This window comes from Microtus pennsylvanicus, chromosome 13 (genome assembly GCF_037038515.1).
Source record: "Microtus pennsylvanicus isolate mMicPen1 chromosome 13, mMicPen1.hap1, whole genome shotgun sequence".
NCBI lineage: Eukaryota > Metazoa > Chordata > Mammalia > Rodentia > Cricetidae > Microtus > Microtus pennsylvanicus.
Window position 1 is genome coordinate 50,159,739 of NC_134591.1, and position 20,762 is coordinate 50,180,500.

The window sequence follows — 20,762 nt, forward strand, 5'->3', positions numbered from 1 at the left end:
GACAAAAGCCAGTGAACTGAGGCGCTAGTTCAGTTGATCCTTGCATATATGTTGAAGGCCAGATGTGGTGGTGGAAGCTTGTAATTCTAGTACTGGGATGGGGGTTCACTGGACAGCCAGTCTCAGCTAATCTCCAGAAGCCCCAAGTCCCAGTGAAAGAGCCTGTCTCTTTTTTTTTTTTTTGGTTTTTTTTTTTTTTTTTTTTTTTTTTTTTGGTTTTTCGAGACAGGGTTTCTCTGTGGCTTTGGAGCCTGTCCTGGAACTAGCTCTGTAGACCAGGCTGGTCTCGAACTCACAGAGATCCGCCTGCCTCTGCCTCCCTAGTGCTGGGATTAAAGGCGTGCGCCACCATCGCCCGGCTAAGAGCCTGTCTCAAAGAGGAGGATTGTATGGGGCTGAAGAGATGGTTCTATGGCTGAGTGTATTTTGCCCTTCCAGAGGACCCAGGTTCAGTTCCAGCACCCATCTCAGCTGTTCACAGTCACTAACAACTCCAGTTCCAGGGGATCTGATGCCCTCTGTCCTCTGTGGGCTCTTACACAAATACAGTTTATATACTCACATGTGTACACACAATTAAACTTAAGGAAAAATAGTAAATCTAAGGCTAGTCATGGCAGTTTACAACTTTAATCCCAGCATTCATGAGACAGAGAGAAGCGGATCTATGAGTTTGAGACCAGCCTGGTCTATAGATTGAATTCCAGGATAGCTAGGGCTACACAGAGAAACCCTTTCTCAAATAAATGAATAAATAAATCTAAAAACAACACAAAACCCAAGATTGTGGCCATCTAGTTGGCTCAGCAGGTAAAGGCACATGCTACCAAGCCTAACCACCTGAGAGTAATACCTAGGACTCACATGATGGAAAGAGATAGCCAGCTCCTACAGGTTGTCCACATGTGTTTGTGGTGAGTTGCTTGTGCATGTGCAGAAGGAGCAGCGGGCTGCGTTCCTGCCGCCTGGCACCCGGCCACCTGGCTAGCTTATGCCCCAAAATAACAACACACACTGTATTCATTTAAACGCTGCCTGGCCCATTAGTTCCAGCCTCTTCTTGGCTAACTCTCACATCTTGATTAACCCATTTCTAATAATATGTGTAGTACCACAAAGTGGTGGTTTACCGGGAAAGATTCAGCATGTCTGACCTGGTGGCTGGCTCCATTGCGTCTGTCCCGGAGAGGAGAGGCATGGCGATTGCCTCACTTTCCTCTTCCTCCCCGCATTCTGTTCTGTCTACACCCACCCACCTAGGGGCTGGCCTATCAAATGGTCAAGGCAGTTTCTTTTTTAACCAATGAAATCAACACAAAACAGAAGACCCTCCCACATCATGCATGTGTGCACACACATACATACTTAATGTAATTTAAAAAAATATGGTTCATGGGGGCTGGAGAGATGGCTCAGCAATTAAGAGTACTGGCTGCTCTTACAGAGGTTGTGAGTTCACAGCAACCTCTATAATGGGATCTGATGTCCTCTTCTGGCCAGCAGACCATACATGTCGATAGAGCGCACATACATTAAAAATAAATAAATAAGGGTTTCTCTGTGTAGTTCTGGCTGTCACCCAGGCTGGCCTTGAACATGAAGATCCACCTGCCTCTGCCTCCCAAATCCTGGGATTAAAGGCCTGCACCACCATTCACTGTCCAGTGTCAGAGTACTGAAATTCTCACCAGCTAAACGGTCTCTGCAGCACAGCCCAGCCGCCTGGCTCGGCTAGCCTATGCCCCGAAATAATTACACGGACACTGTATTCTTTTAAACACTGCTTGGCTCATCTACCTAGCATCTTCTAGGCTAATTCTCACATATTAATTTAGCCCATTTCTAATCATCTGTGTAGCGCCCCTAGGTGCGCTTACCGGGAAGATTCTAGCCTAAGTCCATCCTGGGTTGGAGCTTCATCACGTGCGTCTGCCTGGGAGCTGGGCATGGCGTCTCTCCTGCGTCTGCTCCGGAGAGGAGAGCTGTCGAGTCTGAGCTCACTTCCTTTTCCTCCCGGCATTCTGTTCTGTTTACTCCACCCACCTAAGGGTGGCCTATCCAATGGGCCTAGCAGTTTCTTTATTGCGTAGCCAATGAAATCAACAGATTGATATATGACACTCCCACATCACTTCCCCTTTTTCTGTTTAAACAAAAAGGAAGGCTTTAACCTTAACATAGCAAAATTACATATAACAAAACAGTTATCAAGTAAAAATTACAGCAGAAACATTTATACATATAACAAAATTGACCGTAAATCTCTATCAATAAAGCAAAATCTATACTAATGCAAATTATTCATGTCTATATCATATCCCCCTTTAAATGTAAAAGAACATTTATAAACCATATTTGGGAACATGGGCGCAGTTTTTTCTCTCCAAACTGCTTCCTGCTGAATGGGGGCGTCGTTAATTAGGTCTTTCATGGTATAACCTGTGTGCTAGTTTCATCTCAGTTGGCAGTTGAGCAGAGCAATTTTCTGAAGATGTTCACAGCAACCCTTCAGGAGGACGTGGTCCATCATACCAAATCGGAATAGAAGAAATCCATAGAGTCTCATCCTCTGTGAAAACAAAATAAGAAACTCCTTTCCAAAGCATCATGTCCTTAGATCCAAATTTCAAAGTCATACCCTCATGATATCCACTCTGGTTCCACTTGGCAGCCCATATAATGAAATTTCTCTCTGTACTTAGCTCCTTCACAGTCAAAAATTTTAAAGAAAACTCCTTTCAGGAGTTTCATTCACAAGGTTATTTGTGTGTGAACATGTATCGGGGCCAGTGTTCCCTTCTTCTACCATGTTTTCCCTGAGGATCAAACTCAAGTCATCCACCTTGGTAGCAAATACTTTTACCTCCTAAACCATCCATTGGTCCATTTTTATCTTAAATTACTGGTAATTCTATTCAGCAGCGTTGAGGACTGAACTGAGAACATGGTAAGCAAAACTATACTGCTGAGCTCCAACCCCCTTCTCCAGTTCTTTAACTGCATTTTAATCACTGAATTGGGGGGATCCAATAAGAGAAGAAACTTTAAATCTGTTTCAGTTTATTTTTTATTCTTTGAAGATCTCATACAATGTATTTGGATCATAGTTACATCTCATTCCTACCCCTAGCTCCTTACAGATTTTTTCCCCATTTCTCTACCCCTCCCAACCTCATGTCCTTTTTTTTTTGACCATCCATTCATCTTTATTGACTTTGACAAAATCTGCATTATTAAAAGACAAATAAACTTTTAGTTTATATTGAATCTGACAAGCTCCGTAGTCTCTAGAATATTATTAAAGAAATGTCAACTGAGAAAGAAATAATTACCACATGCAGATACTCTGGCCACGGAGGGGGCCATGGGGCTGTAATTGTAATTCCAGTCTCCAGCTTCCATTTTTGGAAGACCTCCCCTGAGCCCGCCAAACCTCGGCCCCTCCCTAGAAAAGGTCAAGACCACTCCCACAGGCTATTTAAACTGCTTCCCTCTTCTTTGGTGCTTGTGTTGGCTTTCCATTTCCCACCTTGGGCCACCTGAGAGTGCAGGCATCCAATTAAACCTGGATATCTCTTAATTTGGTCTGATAGGGATTATTTGCATTGGCAGAGAAGCTCGTTTTTTAGGAATATTCCTAACAATAAGGTCCAGATATGCAGCCATAGAAGCCATAAAGGAAGTGCTATTCACTTACTTGGGTGGAAGAGCTTTCTGTCAGTGGGAAGACTGGAAAGATGGCAGGAATTCAAAGGCATATGTGGAATGGTTTCTCTGATTCCAAATGGTAATAGAGGTTTTTAATCAAAGCACAAGGGCACCTCTGGGGGAAAGAACACCTTAATCAGAGTATGCTTGCCGCATAATTCTTGGGTAATGTGTACAATTTTCAATAATTTGTAATAACCATATAGTCCTAGGTGTTGAGCCATTCCTTAAGCACAGGGGCCATACCCTTCAAAAGAAACTGCCTGTTCCTCTCCCTAGAAGCCATTAACCTCCAGTAATAGCTCCTCCAATCAGGGGAGTGGACTCACAAGCTCCTCCTCCCTCCATGTTAAAATGTTAACTGGCTTGTTCTGTGACAGGTCTTGCAGGTAACCACAGTTTCTGTGAATTCATGAGCACAGCATTCCTGTTATGTCCAAAAGACACGATTTTCCTCTAGTTCTTTTGGATTTCTGGCCCTTCACTGGTGGTCCCTGAGTCTTGGGGGTGGTAGTGGTGTTATAGATAATGACAGCCCATTTGTTTATTTCTAAATTGTTATTCATGTGCCCATATTTATCTATGCCCTGTGTGTTAGGGTGCCCAGAACCGAGAAGAAGGCTTTGGATCTGTGGAGTTTGAGCTATAGGCAGTTGTGACTCACTGGGAACCAAATGGGTCCTCTGAAAGAGAGCAATTAGTGGGGTTTTTTTTTGTTGTTGTTGTTGTTTTTTGGTTTTGTTTTTTTTGTTTTTTTTGTTTTTGAGTCAGGGTTTCCTCTATAGCTTGGAGCCTGTCCTGGAACTAGTTCTTGTAGATCAGGCTGGCCTTGAACTCACAGAGATCCATCTGCCTCGGCCTCCCGAGTGCTGGGATTAAAGTTGTGCGCCATCACCCACATGGAATTAATGTTCTTAAGAACTGAGCAGTTAGCCGGACTGGAGAGATGACTCAGAGGTTAAGAGCACTGACAGGTTAAGAGCTCCCACATAGGTCCTGAGTTCAATTCCCAGCAATGACGTGGTGCCTCACAACCATCTATAATGAGATCTGGTGTTCTTTTTTGGCCTGCAGGCATCCATACAGGCAGAACACTGTGTACATAATAAATAAATAAATCTTTTTTAAAAAAACAACTGAGCAATCTCTCCAGCCCTTGCTTCCATTTATTTAAGTGACTTTCATTTTTTTTTTTTTCATTCGACAGTTTATTGTTGAATTTGTTCAGGCAAGGAGGCTCAAACCTGTAATCTTAGTTCTTGGGAACCTGAGGCTAAAGGATTGTCACTGTCCTGTTAGCAAAGATATTCTAATGAGAGACACTCATGCCCCTCCCTGTGGCTTTAAGACTATTGAGGCAATGGGCCCCCAGGAATTTCATGCTGTGAGCAGGAAATGCAGAAACCCAGTGCTAGTGCTTAAGAGTTTACACAGTTCTGACAACTTGTTAACCACACTGCAACGGGACTGGGGCTGTCAGGGATGGGTGCAACCATGCCTGGACCAGGACTTCAGGAGCTGGAGTGGGGTGGAGGGAGGAGAGAAGCGTAGGTGTCCTGGAGTCTCTTTGCTCCTCTCCCCAGCATGGCCACTTTGAAGAAGTCTCCTTTTCTAGGGTTTTCACTGTTTTATTGGCCTATTGAGGACTGGTGGCCAATCCTAGGTTGTTAGAGCTATTGGGGCCTAGGCACTGACCCTAACAACTTTGATAACAGGATCGCCATAGCCAAACCTGGGTGTACAGTGCATTCCAAATGAGCCCAGGGATGAAGAGCAAAACCCTGTTTAAAAAGCAAATTAAAAAAAAAATATATTGTTAATTTCCTAGGGTACCAGGCTTAGAAAGTTCATCAACACTTGGTCCCTAACATCATATTTTTAGTGTAATTAGGAGTGGAAATATGTACAAGATACAGAAGTGGCACCAGGTGTGAGATGGAGTGGCAGGAAATGCTTCCCAAAGTAAAGGGTGAATACAGGCATATGAGAAAGCAGAGAAAATGGAACATTTAAATATTCTGAACGTATTGTGGTTAGTAAAAGTTCTTTGTAGCCAGAACTAATGTCCCCTCTTTCTTGATTCCTCCCGAGCAGGCTCTATGACTTTCCTGGAGGGAGGTTGTACAGTGGTAACAGGCCTCAGCGGATCTGCAGATGTGGATCCTCTAGCTGAGAGCAGGAGGCTCTTATGGAGCATAAGCCTCCCACAGGGCGCTCCTGGGGCGCCTGTCCTGGAATTACCCAGGCCAGCAACAAAGCTTTCTTTTCTTCTTTGAAGCAAGCCAGCGGGATGGGATGTCTGCTAGCCTTTGTGCTTAGAGCAGACCAGCAAGCATCCAGTGGCTAGCATAAAAGCATTGTTAGACTACAGTGAAAAGTAGGCCGGCACCCTGGCCCCTCTCCTCAGAAGGCCCATCCAAAGAGCAGGAGTCTAGCAGGCCAGGATTTGGCTATTTGACATTGATACCAGTTTCTGACTTACTGATGACACAGTGAGTTAGATAAGATCCTGGGATCTCTTCCCGTTGCTGCTCCGAACATCTTAATTTGGAAATTTCTGAGTTGCCTTTGACTCTTTTTTCCTGGTTCTACATGTCTACTGCTAGCAGTAGTGGCATGCATGCAGGCTGGAGATGCAGCTCCACACCATACACTGTAGCATCCTGGCTTCTTTTCCAGAGATGTCCACTCAGGATTCTTGACTTCACTACAGGAAGAATTTAATCAAAACTGAAGTTTATTAAAAGATTTATAGTATAGACTTTAAGCATGAGGGTTAATAAAAGAGATCAGGGGAAGAAAGGCTTAGAGACTCGCACTTCATTGTTTTTATATGTCGTTTTGGTGGGCTCTTAAGTTATATCCTCAAAGAGTAACCAAGGAACTGAAATTCCATCATAGAGTGAATCTTGAGGTGCATTGGATAAGATTTCAGTTGACGAGATCATAGTGGTTGCTTAGGAATGTAGGATGTTTTTGAAGAATCAAGCTGCCTCCATCTTAGGCTTAAAAGCTATCTTATTATAAACACAAAAAAGGTTCATTCTAGCCGGGCGGTGGTGGCGCATGCTTTTAATCCCAGCACTCGGGAGGCAGAGGCAGGCAGATCTCTGTGAGTTCGAGACCAGCCTGGTCTACAAGAGCTAGTTCCAGGACAGGCTCCAAAACCACAGAGAAACCCTGTCTCGAAAAACCAAAAAAAAAAAAGTTCATTCCTGTTTATGATTAAACCTCTGTTTCTCAAGGACTGGACTGTGCCCACTTGTAACCTTCACTACAAATGGTTCTGTACTGCCTGTTCCAGGAAATGACAACCATGTCTTTGTTTCACAAGGTTGTTATGACCACCTGTTGTTAAGACTACCTTGTTACAACCACCTTGCAATCATGCCTTTGTTTCAGGTCATTATGACTAACTTGTCATGCTATGTTCTGCTCCCTTATCCCTATTTTGTTCACCAAATCCCCTATTTAGAAACACCCACCCCTGAGCTATAAAAACCTTGTCTTCCTTTTTAAAAATGCTACAAGATCCCCCACAGAACAGCCGCAAGCCCGGCAGGTCCTGAACGTGGCTGGTCCCGCCATGTGCCATGTGGCAAGCTGGTGTGAGCAGGCGGCCGGGGAGGAGGGGGAAGAGAGAGAGGAGAGTGTGGGGGAAGAAGGAGAAAAGAAAAGAGAGAGACAGAGAAGGGCCTGAGAGAGAAGAGAGACGCGCACAAACCAAGAGGGTACAGACAGAATCTAAGATGGCAGGAGGAGGGCAGGGGTCGCTGGGAGTGGGCGTGGCTTGTCTCTTAAAGAGAGGAAAACCATAACATTCCTCACATCCAATGCTGACTTCTTGAACTCCGCCTTAAGGAGAAGTAGTCTTAGTATGAGAATTTAAAAAGTTTGCTTTAATTAATTGCTTGCTTTAATTAATTTGGCTATGATGATTTGGGTTGGTGGTCTTTCTCTTCCCAACTTTGGTATTAACATTTTCATTGCAAGCCAAAGGTAATGGCTTCATTGTGAGATCCCTAGAAATTACCTAGGAAAGAAGTAAGTCCATACACGGAATTATATATCCTCAGGCCCTTAAGCATGGTGCATTGCCAATTAACAGTCTCATTTGAAACTGTCCCTAGATAAAAGGAACATTATCACTGTGTTGGCAATTTTCACAGCAGTTGTTATTCTGATAGAATTTTGTTTTGCTTTACTTTATTTTATTTTATTAATCTTTATTGAGCTCTACATTTTTCTCTGCTCCCCTCCCTGCCTCTCCCCTCCCCCTTCAATCCTCCGTCAAGGTCCCCATGCTCCCAATTTACTCAGAAGATCTTGTCTTTTTATACTTTCTACTTCCCATGTAGATTATATCTATTTAAGTCTCTCTTAGTGTCTGCATTGTTGTCTAAGTTTTCTGGGATTGTGGTTTGTAGGCTAGCTTTCTTTGCTTTACATTTAAAAACCACCTATGAGTAAGTACATGTGATAATTGTCTTTCTGTGTCTGGGTTACCTCACTCAAAATAATGTTTTCTAGTTCCATCCATTTTCCTGCAAAATTGAAGCTGTCATTGTTTTTTTTTTTTTTTTTGCTGTGTAGTTCTCCATTGTGTAAATGTACCACATTTTTTTATCCATTCTTCAACTGAGAGGCATTTAGGTTGTTTCCAGGTTCTGGCTATGACAAACAAAGCTGCCATGAACATAGTTGAACACATGTCCTTGTGGCACAATTGAGCATCCTTTGGATATATATCCAAAAGTGGTATTACTGGGTCTTGAGGAAGGTTGCTTCCTAATTGTCTGAGAAATCGCCACACTGACATCCAAAGGTGTTGTACAAGCTTGCATTCCCACCAGCAATGCAGAAGTGTTCCCTTTTCCCCACAACCTCTCCAGCATAAGTTGTCATCGTTGTTGAGAAGTTCTTCTTTGTTTCTTCTTCATTCTAGTGGTTGTTGGCAGTCCTTAGTATTCTTTGACTTGTAGATATGTTGCCCCAACTTATGCCTTTAATACCATGTAACATTGTCTCTGTCTTTTCAAGTGTAGCAACACTGAAGTGAGGGTTCACCTTTGTTCACCCTCATTTTACCTTGATTACATATGCAAAGACTCTATTTCTAAGTAAGGTTATGAGGAGTAAGTGCTGGGGTTTAGGATTTCAACTTACGTTTTAAATTTTTATTTTATTATATGTCTGAGAAAGCTTTGTCTAATGTATGTAGATCAGAAGATAACTTTTGGGATTGCCTGCACTAGAATCTCCCTCCACCACAGGTTCTAGTGATAAAACTCAGTCATCGGTCTTGTATAACAAGTACTTTTTACCTACTGGGGACATCTTGCTAGCCTTTAAACTGTTAGGGAACATGATTCAGTTTCTATCAGTTCACATTATACCATTACCTACAAACTTTTAGTGGTTCCCATAGTCTGGTAAAGTAACTGTAGTAGCTTTATTTATTTATTTATTTGGAGACCAGTTTTTTGTTTGTTTGTTTGTTTGTTTGTTTGTTTTGGGGGTTTTTTTTGTGGGTTTTTCAAGACAGGGTTTCTCTGTAGCTTTGGGAGCCTCCTGGAACTAGCTCTTGTAGACCAGGCTGGCGTTGCACTCACAAAGATCCTCCTGCCTCACTGGGATTAAAGGTGTGCGCCACCACCGCCTGGCTAGAGAACAGTTCTTATGTATATATCCCAGATTGACTTCATACTAAGTAGCTGAGAATGATCTTGAACTTCTGATCTTCCCGCTTCCACCTCAAGAGAGCTTGGGTCATAGACATGCATCACCATTCTAGGCTTGCTTTATTTATTTTTTGTTTGTTTTTGAGATAGTTTCTCTGTGTGACAGTTCTAGCTGTTCTGTAACTCACTTTGTAGACCAGACTGGCCTCAAACTCAGAAATCTGCCTGCCTCTGCTTCCCAAGTGCTAGGATTAAATGTGTGTACCAAGTCTTTTTAATGCTGTCTTAAGTATCAAACCCAAGGGATTCAAGCATGCCAATCAAGCAAGCACTCTACCATCTGACCTACATTCCTTGCCCCAAATACTTCATCTTAGATATCAGAACTTCTCTATGAGTAACAACAGGATTGGGGATGTGGCTCAGTCGTAGAGTACTTGCCATGAGCAGAGCCCTGGATTCATATCCTGGACCATAAAACTAAACAAATAAACCAAGAACAACTGATCTATTAGGAACTTTCACATTGTATGTATGTCCTTGAATCTTCCAAACAATTTTAATTCACTGAGGATGACACAGTCAGTTATAGAAATGCAGTGTGGGTTGGAGAGATGGCTCAGTGGTTAAGAGCACTGGCTATGGCTTCTGAAGGCATTGCTCACATGTGGTGCACATACGTATGTGGAGACAAAACACCCATACATAAATACAATTCAATTTTAGGCTGTCTAACTGTGTAGTATATGTGGACTTTCTTGCTATACTAAATTTAGCTTTTAGTTTTATCTTAACTCTAGTTTCATCTCTTCCCCACTCATAAAGAACAAAAAATTCTCATCTAGTTTCTGTACTTTGTTACTTTGTGGTCCTTTTGCATTGGATGTCTTTCTTATTCCCAACTCTACCTATGGGGATATCACGAAATGGAACTAAACCCTCAACAATTAGTGAGTGTTCAGACGGGTGTGGGGCAGGGAAGCGTATTTCATGTAAAGAGTGGGTAAATGTGCAGGTTAATTAGTTAATGAGCAAGAGTGAAAGGCTTTGTAGACTGTTCTCAGACTTGTGAGTTGTGTGGGTTTTTGCTTATCTGTTTTGAGAACAGGGTCTTATGTAGCTTCGATCTTGATAATGTAGCCAAGGCTGGTCTTGAATTCCAGATCCCCCTGCCTCCCAAAAGCTGTTTTTAAATATGTATGTGTGTTTTGTGTGCATGTATATATGTGTACCATGTGCTTTCCTGATGCCTGTAGAGGCCAGATCAGAGTGTCAAATCCCTTAGACCTGGAGCTACAGCCAGATTAGGCTACTCTGCTGGGATTTAAGCCTGGGTCCTCAGGAAGAACAATCAGTGTTCCTAATGCTGAGCCTTCTCTCTACTTCCCATCTGCTGGGGGATTTTGAGTTTTAGTTCAAGAGTAATAGAAGATCATTGAATAATTTAATGTGGAGTGGCCTTGACTGGCATTTCAGGAAGAGTATCTTAGTGAGGCTTGAGCTGTAGCTCCAGTGCTTGGCAAGCAGGAACATGAAGACTGCATGTTTGTTCAAGGGTAGCCTAGGCTCCCATTGCTATTAGATGTGAGCTAAGGGAAGAGACTGGCTGCCTGTCTTTTCTCTAAAATGAGTTTTAGCATTTGTATGGGTGGACAGAATGTATGGGCTTTCTCAGCACAGTCCCGCTCCTTAAAATACAGAAGTGACCTCTGCCACAGAGTTGGCACTATTTACCCCCCTTAAGTGTGTGCTTCGGGCTCCAGCTAGATGAGCATATTTGTTGAAAAGTAGAAACTAACTGTTCCAGAGTCTGAAAGAGGCCGGCAGTGGTGGTGTTGCCTTCTTGTGGCCTTCATGGGCACCTGCATCTTCACAAAAAAGGATACATATGCATACAAATAATTAAAAACACAAAACAAGGGGGCTGGAGAGATGGCTCAGTGGTTAAGAGCATTGCCTGCTCTTCCAAAGGTCCTGAGTTCGATTCCCGGCAACCACATGGTGGCTCACAACCATCTGGAATGAGGTCTGGTTCAGACATTCAGACAGAATATTGTATATATAATAAATAAATATTTAAAAAAATAAAAATAAAAATAAAAAAATAAAAACAAAACAAGCCGGGCGGTGGTGGCGCACGCCTTTAATCCCAGCACTCGGGAGGCAGAGGTAGGCGGATCTCTGTGAGTTCGAGACCAGCCTGGTCTACAGAGCTAGTTCCAGGACAGGCTCCAAAGCCACAGAGAAACCCTGTCTCGAAAAACCAAAAAAAAAAACAAGCCAAGAAAAATAAAGTCAGATTATTTCTAATTATTATTTTTTGAGATAGGGTCTCCATATGTAGTTCAGTATGTAGCTGGCCTGGAACTCACAGAGACTGCCTGCCTCTGCCTTCTTTGTTTCGTTCTTTTAGAAAGGGTATTGCTATAATGCTAAGAATGGTTTTGAATTCATAGGCTAAAATGATTTTCCAAGATCAGTCTCCAGAGTGGTGAGGGATAGCTAGAAAGACAGACAGACATACAGACAGACAGACACAGTTGGGTTTTTGTTTGTTTGTTTGTTTTTGAGACAGGGTTTTACTATGTAGCTTTTGGCTGGTCTGAAATTTGTAGACTAGGCTGGCTTTGAACTTATTGGAGTCCACCCTTAATACTCAAGCACCACTAAAGATAATTCCCTTAATAGTATCACATTGGGTCTTAGTTTTTCGTTTGTTTGGTTGTTTTGTTTTTTTTTTTTTACTTATTTTTATAGACAGGGTCTTACTGTGTAGCTCTGGCTGTCCTGGAACTCACTATGTAGACCAGGCTGGTCTTGGACTCCCAGAGATCCACCTGTCTCTGCGTCCCAAATACTGGGATTACCAGTGGATATAATCATGCCCAGCAGAATTAATCTTCTTAAATGGCAAGCTGATTATCCACTTACATGTGTGGGTTGTGATTTTCAATTTTAATTTTTGTTATTATTGTGTTACATGTATGATATGTGCTTTGGGGAGGCATTTGCAAATGTGTGTAAATCAGAGAACACTGTGCAGTCTATTCTCTCCTTGTACATATGTGGATTCCAGGGATTGAACTCAGGTTGTCAGATTTGGGTTGCAATCACTTCATTGCTGAGCCATCTTGATGGCTCATTTGTAGTGAATTTTTAAGAATGTTAGTATATGTTTGCTTACACTTTAGTAATAAAGGCTTATTTACATTATATTTCTTAGTTCATATGTATCATATAACATATAACACATCCCTTAGGGAAAGGTATTTACAGTGAAATCAAATATTAAACACAAATTAAGTGAAAAACCTGGACATGGTAGTACATGCCTGTAATCATAGCATTCCTGGGGTAGAAGCAGGACAATCAGGAGTTCAAGGATAGCCTTACTACATAGTAGCTTTACAGCCAGCCTGGGCTACGTGAGACACTGACTCAAAAAAGAAAAGAAAAGAAAGAAAAAAGGAATTAACTAGAGAGTGTTAGACCCCTGCATATAGAATTCCAGCTTTTTTTATTCCTTTCTCTATGTATTGGTTCACAAATTACATTGTGTCTCCATGTGAATATTTACCAACATGTATGTGTCTACTTTCTTTTAGTAAAATGAAACTATTATAATATTTCATTAAACTGTGAGATGAAGCATTTTTTGGTATAGGTAAAATTGATAATAACTGGTACTAAAAGTACCTATAACTCACACTTAAGAGGTAAGGCAGGAAGATCAAGAGTTCAGAATTGACCAGGCGGTAGTGGTGCATGCCTTTAATCCCAGCATTCAGAGGTAGAGACAGATCTTGAAAAACAAAACAAAAATTCATCCTCAGCTACTTGGTGAGTTTGAGGCCATCCTAGAATGGAGAGACCCTGACTCAAAAAAAAAATTAAAATTGAAATGCTAAAACTTCTATGAGTTCTATGCTGCAGTGTTGGCTTGTTCTGTAGGACAACCCAAGGGGATAGTCTGTAAAAAAAAAAACAGCACACATCCATGCTTCCCCCCCAGCAAAGCTGAACATGCTAATACAGCTGTTCTCGTCTAGGCTTTCCTGCAGAGGGATTTTGTTCAGAAGCTGCACAGCTGAGTCTGCACCGAGAGTTGCCTATGGGGAAGTGAATGTTCCCACTAATGGGGCACACAGTGTTTAGCAACCTCGAAATCTTCCTTGTTGGCAGATCTCAAACTTCCTTTCTTCATACATGCATGCATGGTCTTGAGACAAAGAGAAGTTGTGGTTTTTGAGGGCCCAGAGGCTTATCAGCCCCACCAATATATTCTCCAGCATCAAGCAAGACAAAATGGATTGTAAATAATAATAATTCTGTTTGGTTTCTCTCAGCTTTTCTTTGCTGCCCACTGTCTAGCTGGTCTACAGATGTAGTTCTCCTTTTATCCTCCCTTTCCATTTACACTGGATCCTTCTGGGAAGCCTGGTCTGATCTGAACTCACTGTGTAGTTCAGGCTGGTCTTGAACCTTACCTTAATATCCCAGGTATTACAAATATAGATGTGAGCCACCACACCCTGGCTTTCTTGGGCTTTGATACATATTTGTAAATACATATATGTTTATCTGAACCAAAACCAAGGGTCCTAGCATCACCAGGCCTACAAAAATGCAGTCTTCGTTTCTTCTGCCTGACGTTCAGCCCTGTAAGCCGAGTGGTTCCTGAAGACAACTGAAGACAAGCCTTCCATGTCAGGCTGCCACCATGTCAAAGAAGCAAACTTTATTTCTTTAGATATTTTGATTCTCAAAACTAAGGAAGTTTGCTACATGGTCAGATGTTAGCCACATTGCTCCCTATAGTTTGGAGCTTACAAATTTGATTTCTTTTCAGCAGTGGACATGTCTGTTGTGTACTTGGGCAGATTCCCCTAGAGTGAGAAGTCGTTGTGCTAATGCTTCCATTATACACTGTTGTAAGATGCCCAAGATGAATTACAAAGCGGGATTAAGAAAGCACACAGGCTTTCCTTTTGAGAATTAGGAGGTGTGTTTTTAGCTATTCTGTGTTACCAAACCTGCTCTGCTTCATACAGAGATCTGATCTGCTGCATGGTGCTGCCCCCAACTGGTGTCTTCTGATGCTTCTATTCTATTACCATGTTCTTTTCTGAGCACATCATTTAAAACAACATCAAACAAAAGATTCTGAGTTAGGTGGATCAGGTATGCCTACTTGATAGATGCGAAGATTGAAGGACAGCTAACCTTATTGTTTTTTTTTTCAAAATTAAATGGTTCATAGGAGGAATAATTGACTAGAATTCAGCCAGATCTCTTGCTCATTATACCATTTAGGTCCTCTAGTCCTTGTAAGTTCAATATCATGTTCTAAAAAAGTATACTCATTTTACTTGTACGATTTATTCCTTTTTCTCTCTTGGAAAGAGGAGGGGATGATGTATCTTTAAAGGGTTGAGTAAATTCCCTTTTTAGTTCCTGTTCTGCATGGAGCTATCTCAGTCAAATGCTGTGACCTCTAACTCCTTGTATAATGAATATATTTGTAAAAAGATGTACTGGAACCAGACTATATTGTCTGCCTGATTTTTTCCCTTAATAATTGAATAACCTTGCTTAACCTTTAAATGTCTTTTGTCATATAAAAGTAATACAGATGGTATTGTACATGCTCCAAAATTAGAAAAACTCTGAAATTGGAAATACCTTTGGTCTTAAACATTTTAGACAAGGGATACTCATCCTATAGCTCACTTACCTTGTGGGGCTGTTGTATAGATTAAATAAGATTATGAATACACAATTTTTAGAAGTGTTTGGTGTAGTACAAGCACTATATAAATAGTCATTGAAAAAATAATTACTGTTATTGTGATCTATATATAAACATACTTTTTTGCTATTTTATATCTCTCTCTTTTTCTTTAGACAGGGTCTCACTATGTAGCACTTTCTGGCCTCAAACTCAGTGACCTGCCTCCTGAGTGGTGGGATGAAAGGCATGCACTACCTACCACACCCAGCCACTTCTTCAGTCTTATTTTGAAAAAAAAAATCGGGAGCCATGCGGTGGTGGTGCACACCGCAGGAGGCAGAGTCAGGTGGATCTCTGTTAAGTTCGAGGCCAGCCTGGTCTACAAACTGAGTTCCAGAATAGCCAGGGCTACATAGAGAAACCCTGTCTTGAAAAATAAACAACAAACTTATCACAGGGGACTGGAGAGTTAGTTCTGAAAAGCACTTGTTCTTGCAGAGAGCCCAGGTTCAGTCCCCACTACTTCTATGGTGGCTCACAGCCACCCATAACTCCAGTTTTAGGAGCTTCAGCATCCTCTTGTGATCTCAAAGGGCACCAGGCACACAGGTGGTACACACACTTACATACAGGCAAAACATCCGTACACATGAATCTTTTTGTTTGTTTTTGTTTTTCAAGACAGGGTTTCACTGTTTAGCTTTGGCAGAGGTAGGTGGATCTCTGTGAGTTTGAAGCCAGCCTGCTCTTCAGAGCAAGTTCTAGGACAACCAGAGCTGCTATACAGAGAAACCCTGTCTTGAAAAACCAAAAACCAGCTTAAATTCTAAGGCTTGTATCTTATTTTCATTATTAACATGTTATCTGCCATGTGGCTTGTTACTTTTCCTCAGTACAGTGCATCTGACTTCCTCCATTTCTTGCTGGTGAATTCCCCACCCCTCAGATTCCTTCCCAGATCCTATCCAGAAGTCCCACCTATCCTCTCCTGCCTAGTTATTGGCTGCTCAGCTTTTTATTAAACCAATCAGAAGGCACCTTATGCAGGTGAGGAAGGACAGAGACACATCTTCACATAGTGTACAAAAAGATTATCCCAACACACTACCTCAAGACAATAAATGGCTGGTGTTGGCTCAGTGTTTGAGCACTCACTCAGCAGAGGATCTAAGTTCCAAGCACCCAGTGGTGGCTTACAGCCATCTCTACCTCCAGATCTGACACCCTTTTCTGGCTTCTGTGAGCATCAGGCATGCATGTGACACACATATTCACATGCTTGCAAACATTCATATATATAAAAATAAATCTTTACATTTGATCTTAGCAAAAAGGCAGAAAAGTCATGAAGTAAATCCTTAAAAAAGAAAAATGTGGTTTCTAGGTGTTCGCTCTTCCATGCTTTTGCGAGCTTTTTGCGTGCCGGCCTAAACATTTCTGATGAATAGCCAGGCTTTCCTTCTGCTTTGCAGTATATCAACTCTGGGAACCTGGAACAGCTGCTAGCCAGTAATCTGTATTTGCCCTGGACCGCGAGAGTGAAACTGGCCTATGACATAGCAGTGGGCCTAAGCTACCTTCACCTCAAAGGTGTTTTCCATCGGGACCTCACGTCAAAGGTATGATGACTTTACTTTCATAACTCTTGAAAAACCAAGGTTAAAGAATCTAGAAATATTGGTATTCTTCAAAACATAATCCAGTATTTGATATAGTTAATCCTTAGGTAGCTTCTATCTTGGTAAGGATGTAGCTTAGTTTGGAGGATGCTTGTTTTGCACGCACAAAGATTTGATATCCAGCACTGGATAGAAGCAGGAGGATCAGAAGTTCAAGATTATTCTCAACTACACAGAGAGCTCAAGGCCAGACTAGAGATCCTAAAAAACAAAACAAAAACAAACAAACAAACTAGCGTCTGTGCACTCAGAGCAGGCTCTGAGTGTGTGCTGCAGAAGCAAGCGGAGAGTTAGGAGTGCTGTGGAGCCCTGTCAGTTTTCCCTTCTGCCTCCTCCGGGAGGTAGCTCTCAACTAAGAGCAGAGTCTGGTGAATGCACATTTGGAGTACTCAGTGGGCCACCGTGTGCTGACCTGTTTCTATTGTGTGATTGAGTTTCTGTCATCCTGCCAGTTCTTCTTTGATGTTAGCTGGTCTCTGTAGTATTGTTTTGGTGTCCAGATTGCTGTGTGACCAGGTTAGAAAAGAGTTTCTTTCAGAGAAAGTTGGCCTTGTTACAAAGCAGGAATTTGAGGGCTGAATGTCCCAGGATACTTCCATGACAAGGCTTTTGTTGTTGTTTTTTTTCAAGACAGGGTTTCTCTGTGTAGCCCTGGCTGTCCTGGAACTTGATCTATAAATCAGGCTGGCCTCAAACTGAGAAATCCACCTGCCTCTGCTTCCTAAATGCTGGGATTAAAGGTGTGTGCCACCACCTCCTGCTCTATGACAGTCTTTTAAATAATATTATTTGTACTAATGGAGGAACTGGAAGGCCACCTAGGGTATTTAGTATGACATCTGCCCAAGAGCCAAATTAAAGTCTTCTAAGGTTTGTCAGAGGGTTTAAAGGTTTATTTTCATTTTATATGAATGAATATAACGTATATACACCATGTGCATGCCTGGGGTACAGAGTTCAGAAGAGGGTATCAGATCCCCTGGAAATGGAGTTCTCTTTTTTTGTTTTATGTTTTTCAAGACAGGTTTCTCACTGTAGCCTTGGGTGTCCTGGTACTCACTCTGTAGACCAGGCTGGCTTCGAACTCAGAGATATCCTCCTGCCTCTGCCTCTCAAGTGCTAGGATTAAAGAAAGGCATGTGCCACCACTGACTGGACTTCTTATCTGTTATAAGGTGGCAATGTGGGTGCTGGGAAACAAACCTGGGTCCTTTGCAAGAACAGCAGTGTTCTCCTGCTGAGCTGCTCTCCAGACCAGAGTACAGGAGCTTCATACATACCCAAGGACAGGAGTCAGTTTATCCCCTGCCTCTATACATGCACACACACATACATGCATCTTCTTCGGCTTTCTATTAAAAGCATTGTTTCTTCTAAAGTAGACGAAATTTGTTAAGATCACACAGACATACAAACACAGTAATTTGTTTTGTTTTGGCTTTTTGAGACAGGGTTTCTGTAGACCACACTGGCTTCAAATTCTCAGAGATCCACCTGCCTCTGCTTTTCAAGTGCTGGAATAAAGGCATGCACCCACCACCACTCACCTCACATATATTTTTCTTTCTGTCCTTTGAGACAGGGTTTATTTAGGCTATTCTGGAACAGACTGGCCTCAGATTCAGAGATCTGCCAGCCCCTGCCTCCTGAGTGCTGGGACTAAAAGCATTAGCTACCATACCCAGTTTAAGATATATTTAAATTTTATTTATGTGAATGAGCACTTTTCCTGCACATATATATGTACACCACTTGATGCTGGGAGAAATCAGAATGGATCAGATTCCTTGGAATTGGAGTTACAGATGGGAGTTAGATGCTTGTTAACCACCATGTGGGTACTGTCCTCTGCAAAGCAACGTCTTTCCTTTCCTTTCCTTTGCTTAATTGTTTTTCATCTTATTTATTTATTTATTGTGTATGTGTCGGTGTTTTGCCTACATGTATGTCTGTGTAAGGGTGTCAGATCACCTGGAACTGGAGTTACAGACAGTTGTGAGCTACCATGTGGATGCTGGGAATTGAACCCAGGTCCTTTCGAAGAACAGCCTGCGCTTTTAACTGTTGAGCCATCTCTCCGGTCTGCAAGGCATCTTAAGCACCAAGACATCTCTTCAGTTCGAAATCATTCTTTTGGTTGTTGTTTTGCTTTGCTTTTGAGACAACTCTTTGTAGACCAGGCTGGCCTTGTACTCACAGAGATCTACTTGCCTCTGACTCCAAGCACTGAGATTAAAGGTGTGCACCACCACAATTCATCAGAGTCTCTAAAAACTGTAAGTCACAGGCTTAGTGACCTCACCTAGAGCTTTAGCTAGTCAGCTGTCATAGGGCCCATCTTTTCATAGAGATCTGGGGTGCTGACCCAGCAGGACTTAGGGAGGAGCGAGTCAGGTCGAGCACAGGACAGTCCTTGGAGGCCACCTGGTTCCTATCTCTAGCATTCAAGGTTGATTATGATGGAATAACGGTTTCCTTTAGCTCAGGGAAGAATAGTGTATGCACATCAAGGTCGGAAGAAGCATTAATGCCTACCTGGTGCACAGAACGCCGGAGGTGACTTGGCCAGACTGGCAACAGAGGGAGGGAGGACTGGGTTGGATCAGACTGGGCCTTGCTGGCCCCAAAAATATTTTTCTAAGCTAAGAATTCCCGCTCACTGCTGCTTCTAGAAGAGTGGGTGGGGTGCAGGGCTTCTTGAGCTATTTTCATTGAAGCTATTTGGGGAGAGCTAGTTGGAGCTTTGGGTTATTTATAGATCACTTGGGTTCACCCTCTCTCTAGAGATGGCAGCATCTGTTCAGCCAGAGCTATTACACAGACACACTGTCCTGAAAAATCAACCAACAAATCAATATAAAATAATAATAATAATAATAATACAACCCAGGTTCAAAATAGTGGTTTTGATTGGGCATGGAGGCTCACATCTTTAACCCAGTGCTTCAGAGGAAGAGACAGGCAGATCTCTGTGAATTGGAGGCCAGCCTGTTCTTCACTTCAAGTTCTAGGCTAGCCAAGGCTACATAGTGAGATTCTGTCTCAAAAAACACGCAATTAAAAAGTAGTGGCCATGTCTGAGTCCTGGGTTTCTCAGCTACTAGGGTAGTCCTCCCCAATTTGATTGGTGCCCACTGTGAGGAATGTGGAGTTCCTTATCTACTTTGTCACACTGGGAATAAGAATTCTTTGTGTAGGCCGGGCAGTGGTGGCGCACACCTTTAATCCCAACACTCGGGAGGCAGGGGCAGGCGGATCTCTGTGAGTTCGAGGCCAGCCTGGTCTACAAGAGTTAGTTCCAGGACAGAAACCAAAAAGCTACAGAGAAACCCTGTCTCGAAAATCCAAAAAAAAAAAAAAAAAAAAAAAAAAAACAAAAGAATTCTTTGTGTAGCCGGGTGGTGGCACATGTCTTTGATCCCAGCACTCAGGAAGCAGAGGCAGCGAATCTCTGTGAGTTCAGTCTGGTCTACAGAGCTACTTCTAGGACAGCCAGGCTACTAAAGAAGCCCTCTTGGCTGGACAGTAGTGGCACACGCCTTTAATCCCAGCACTCGGGAGGCAGAGGCAGGTGGATCTTTGTGAGTTCGAGGCCAACCTGGTCTACAAGAACTAGTTTTAGGACAGGCTCCAAAGCTACAGAGAACCCTGTCTCGAAAAATAAATTTAAAAATTATATATATAAAAAAAGGAACCCTGTCTTGGACCCTCCCCCCGCATGACTATGACTGGTCAGAACTCATCACCTCCCTCCAGTTCTGTATCAGGACCAGATTTTCCCCTGGGGAGATGCTATCCTGTCTTCCATTACTGTCCCATGAACTTGCTTCTGACATGCTACGAAAATGAGTAAAGAGATTTTCTACTATTACTTAGAAAACTGTATGGACCCCCAAGCACACATTTCCATGGATCAAATGAAGACCATTATATACTGATTCCATCCCTTTACTTGTGGGAGGT

The 20,762-nt window shown here is 42.4% G+C and overlaps 1 protein-coding gene across 1 annotated transcript in view; it reads left to right on the forward strand.

Annotated features, from left to right (window-relative positions):
- Positions 1–20,762, forward strand: part of Tesk2 (testis associated actin remodelling kinase 2) — a 105,560-nt gene that overhangs the window by 79,817 nt on the left and 4,981 nt on the right. The window contains exon 5 of the mRNA XM_075946416.1: positions 16,593–16,739. Coding sequence (XP_075802531.1) covers positions 16,593–16,739 — 147 coding nt within the window. The remainder of the gene's footprint in view (positions 1–16,592; positions 16,740–20,762) is intronic.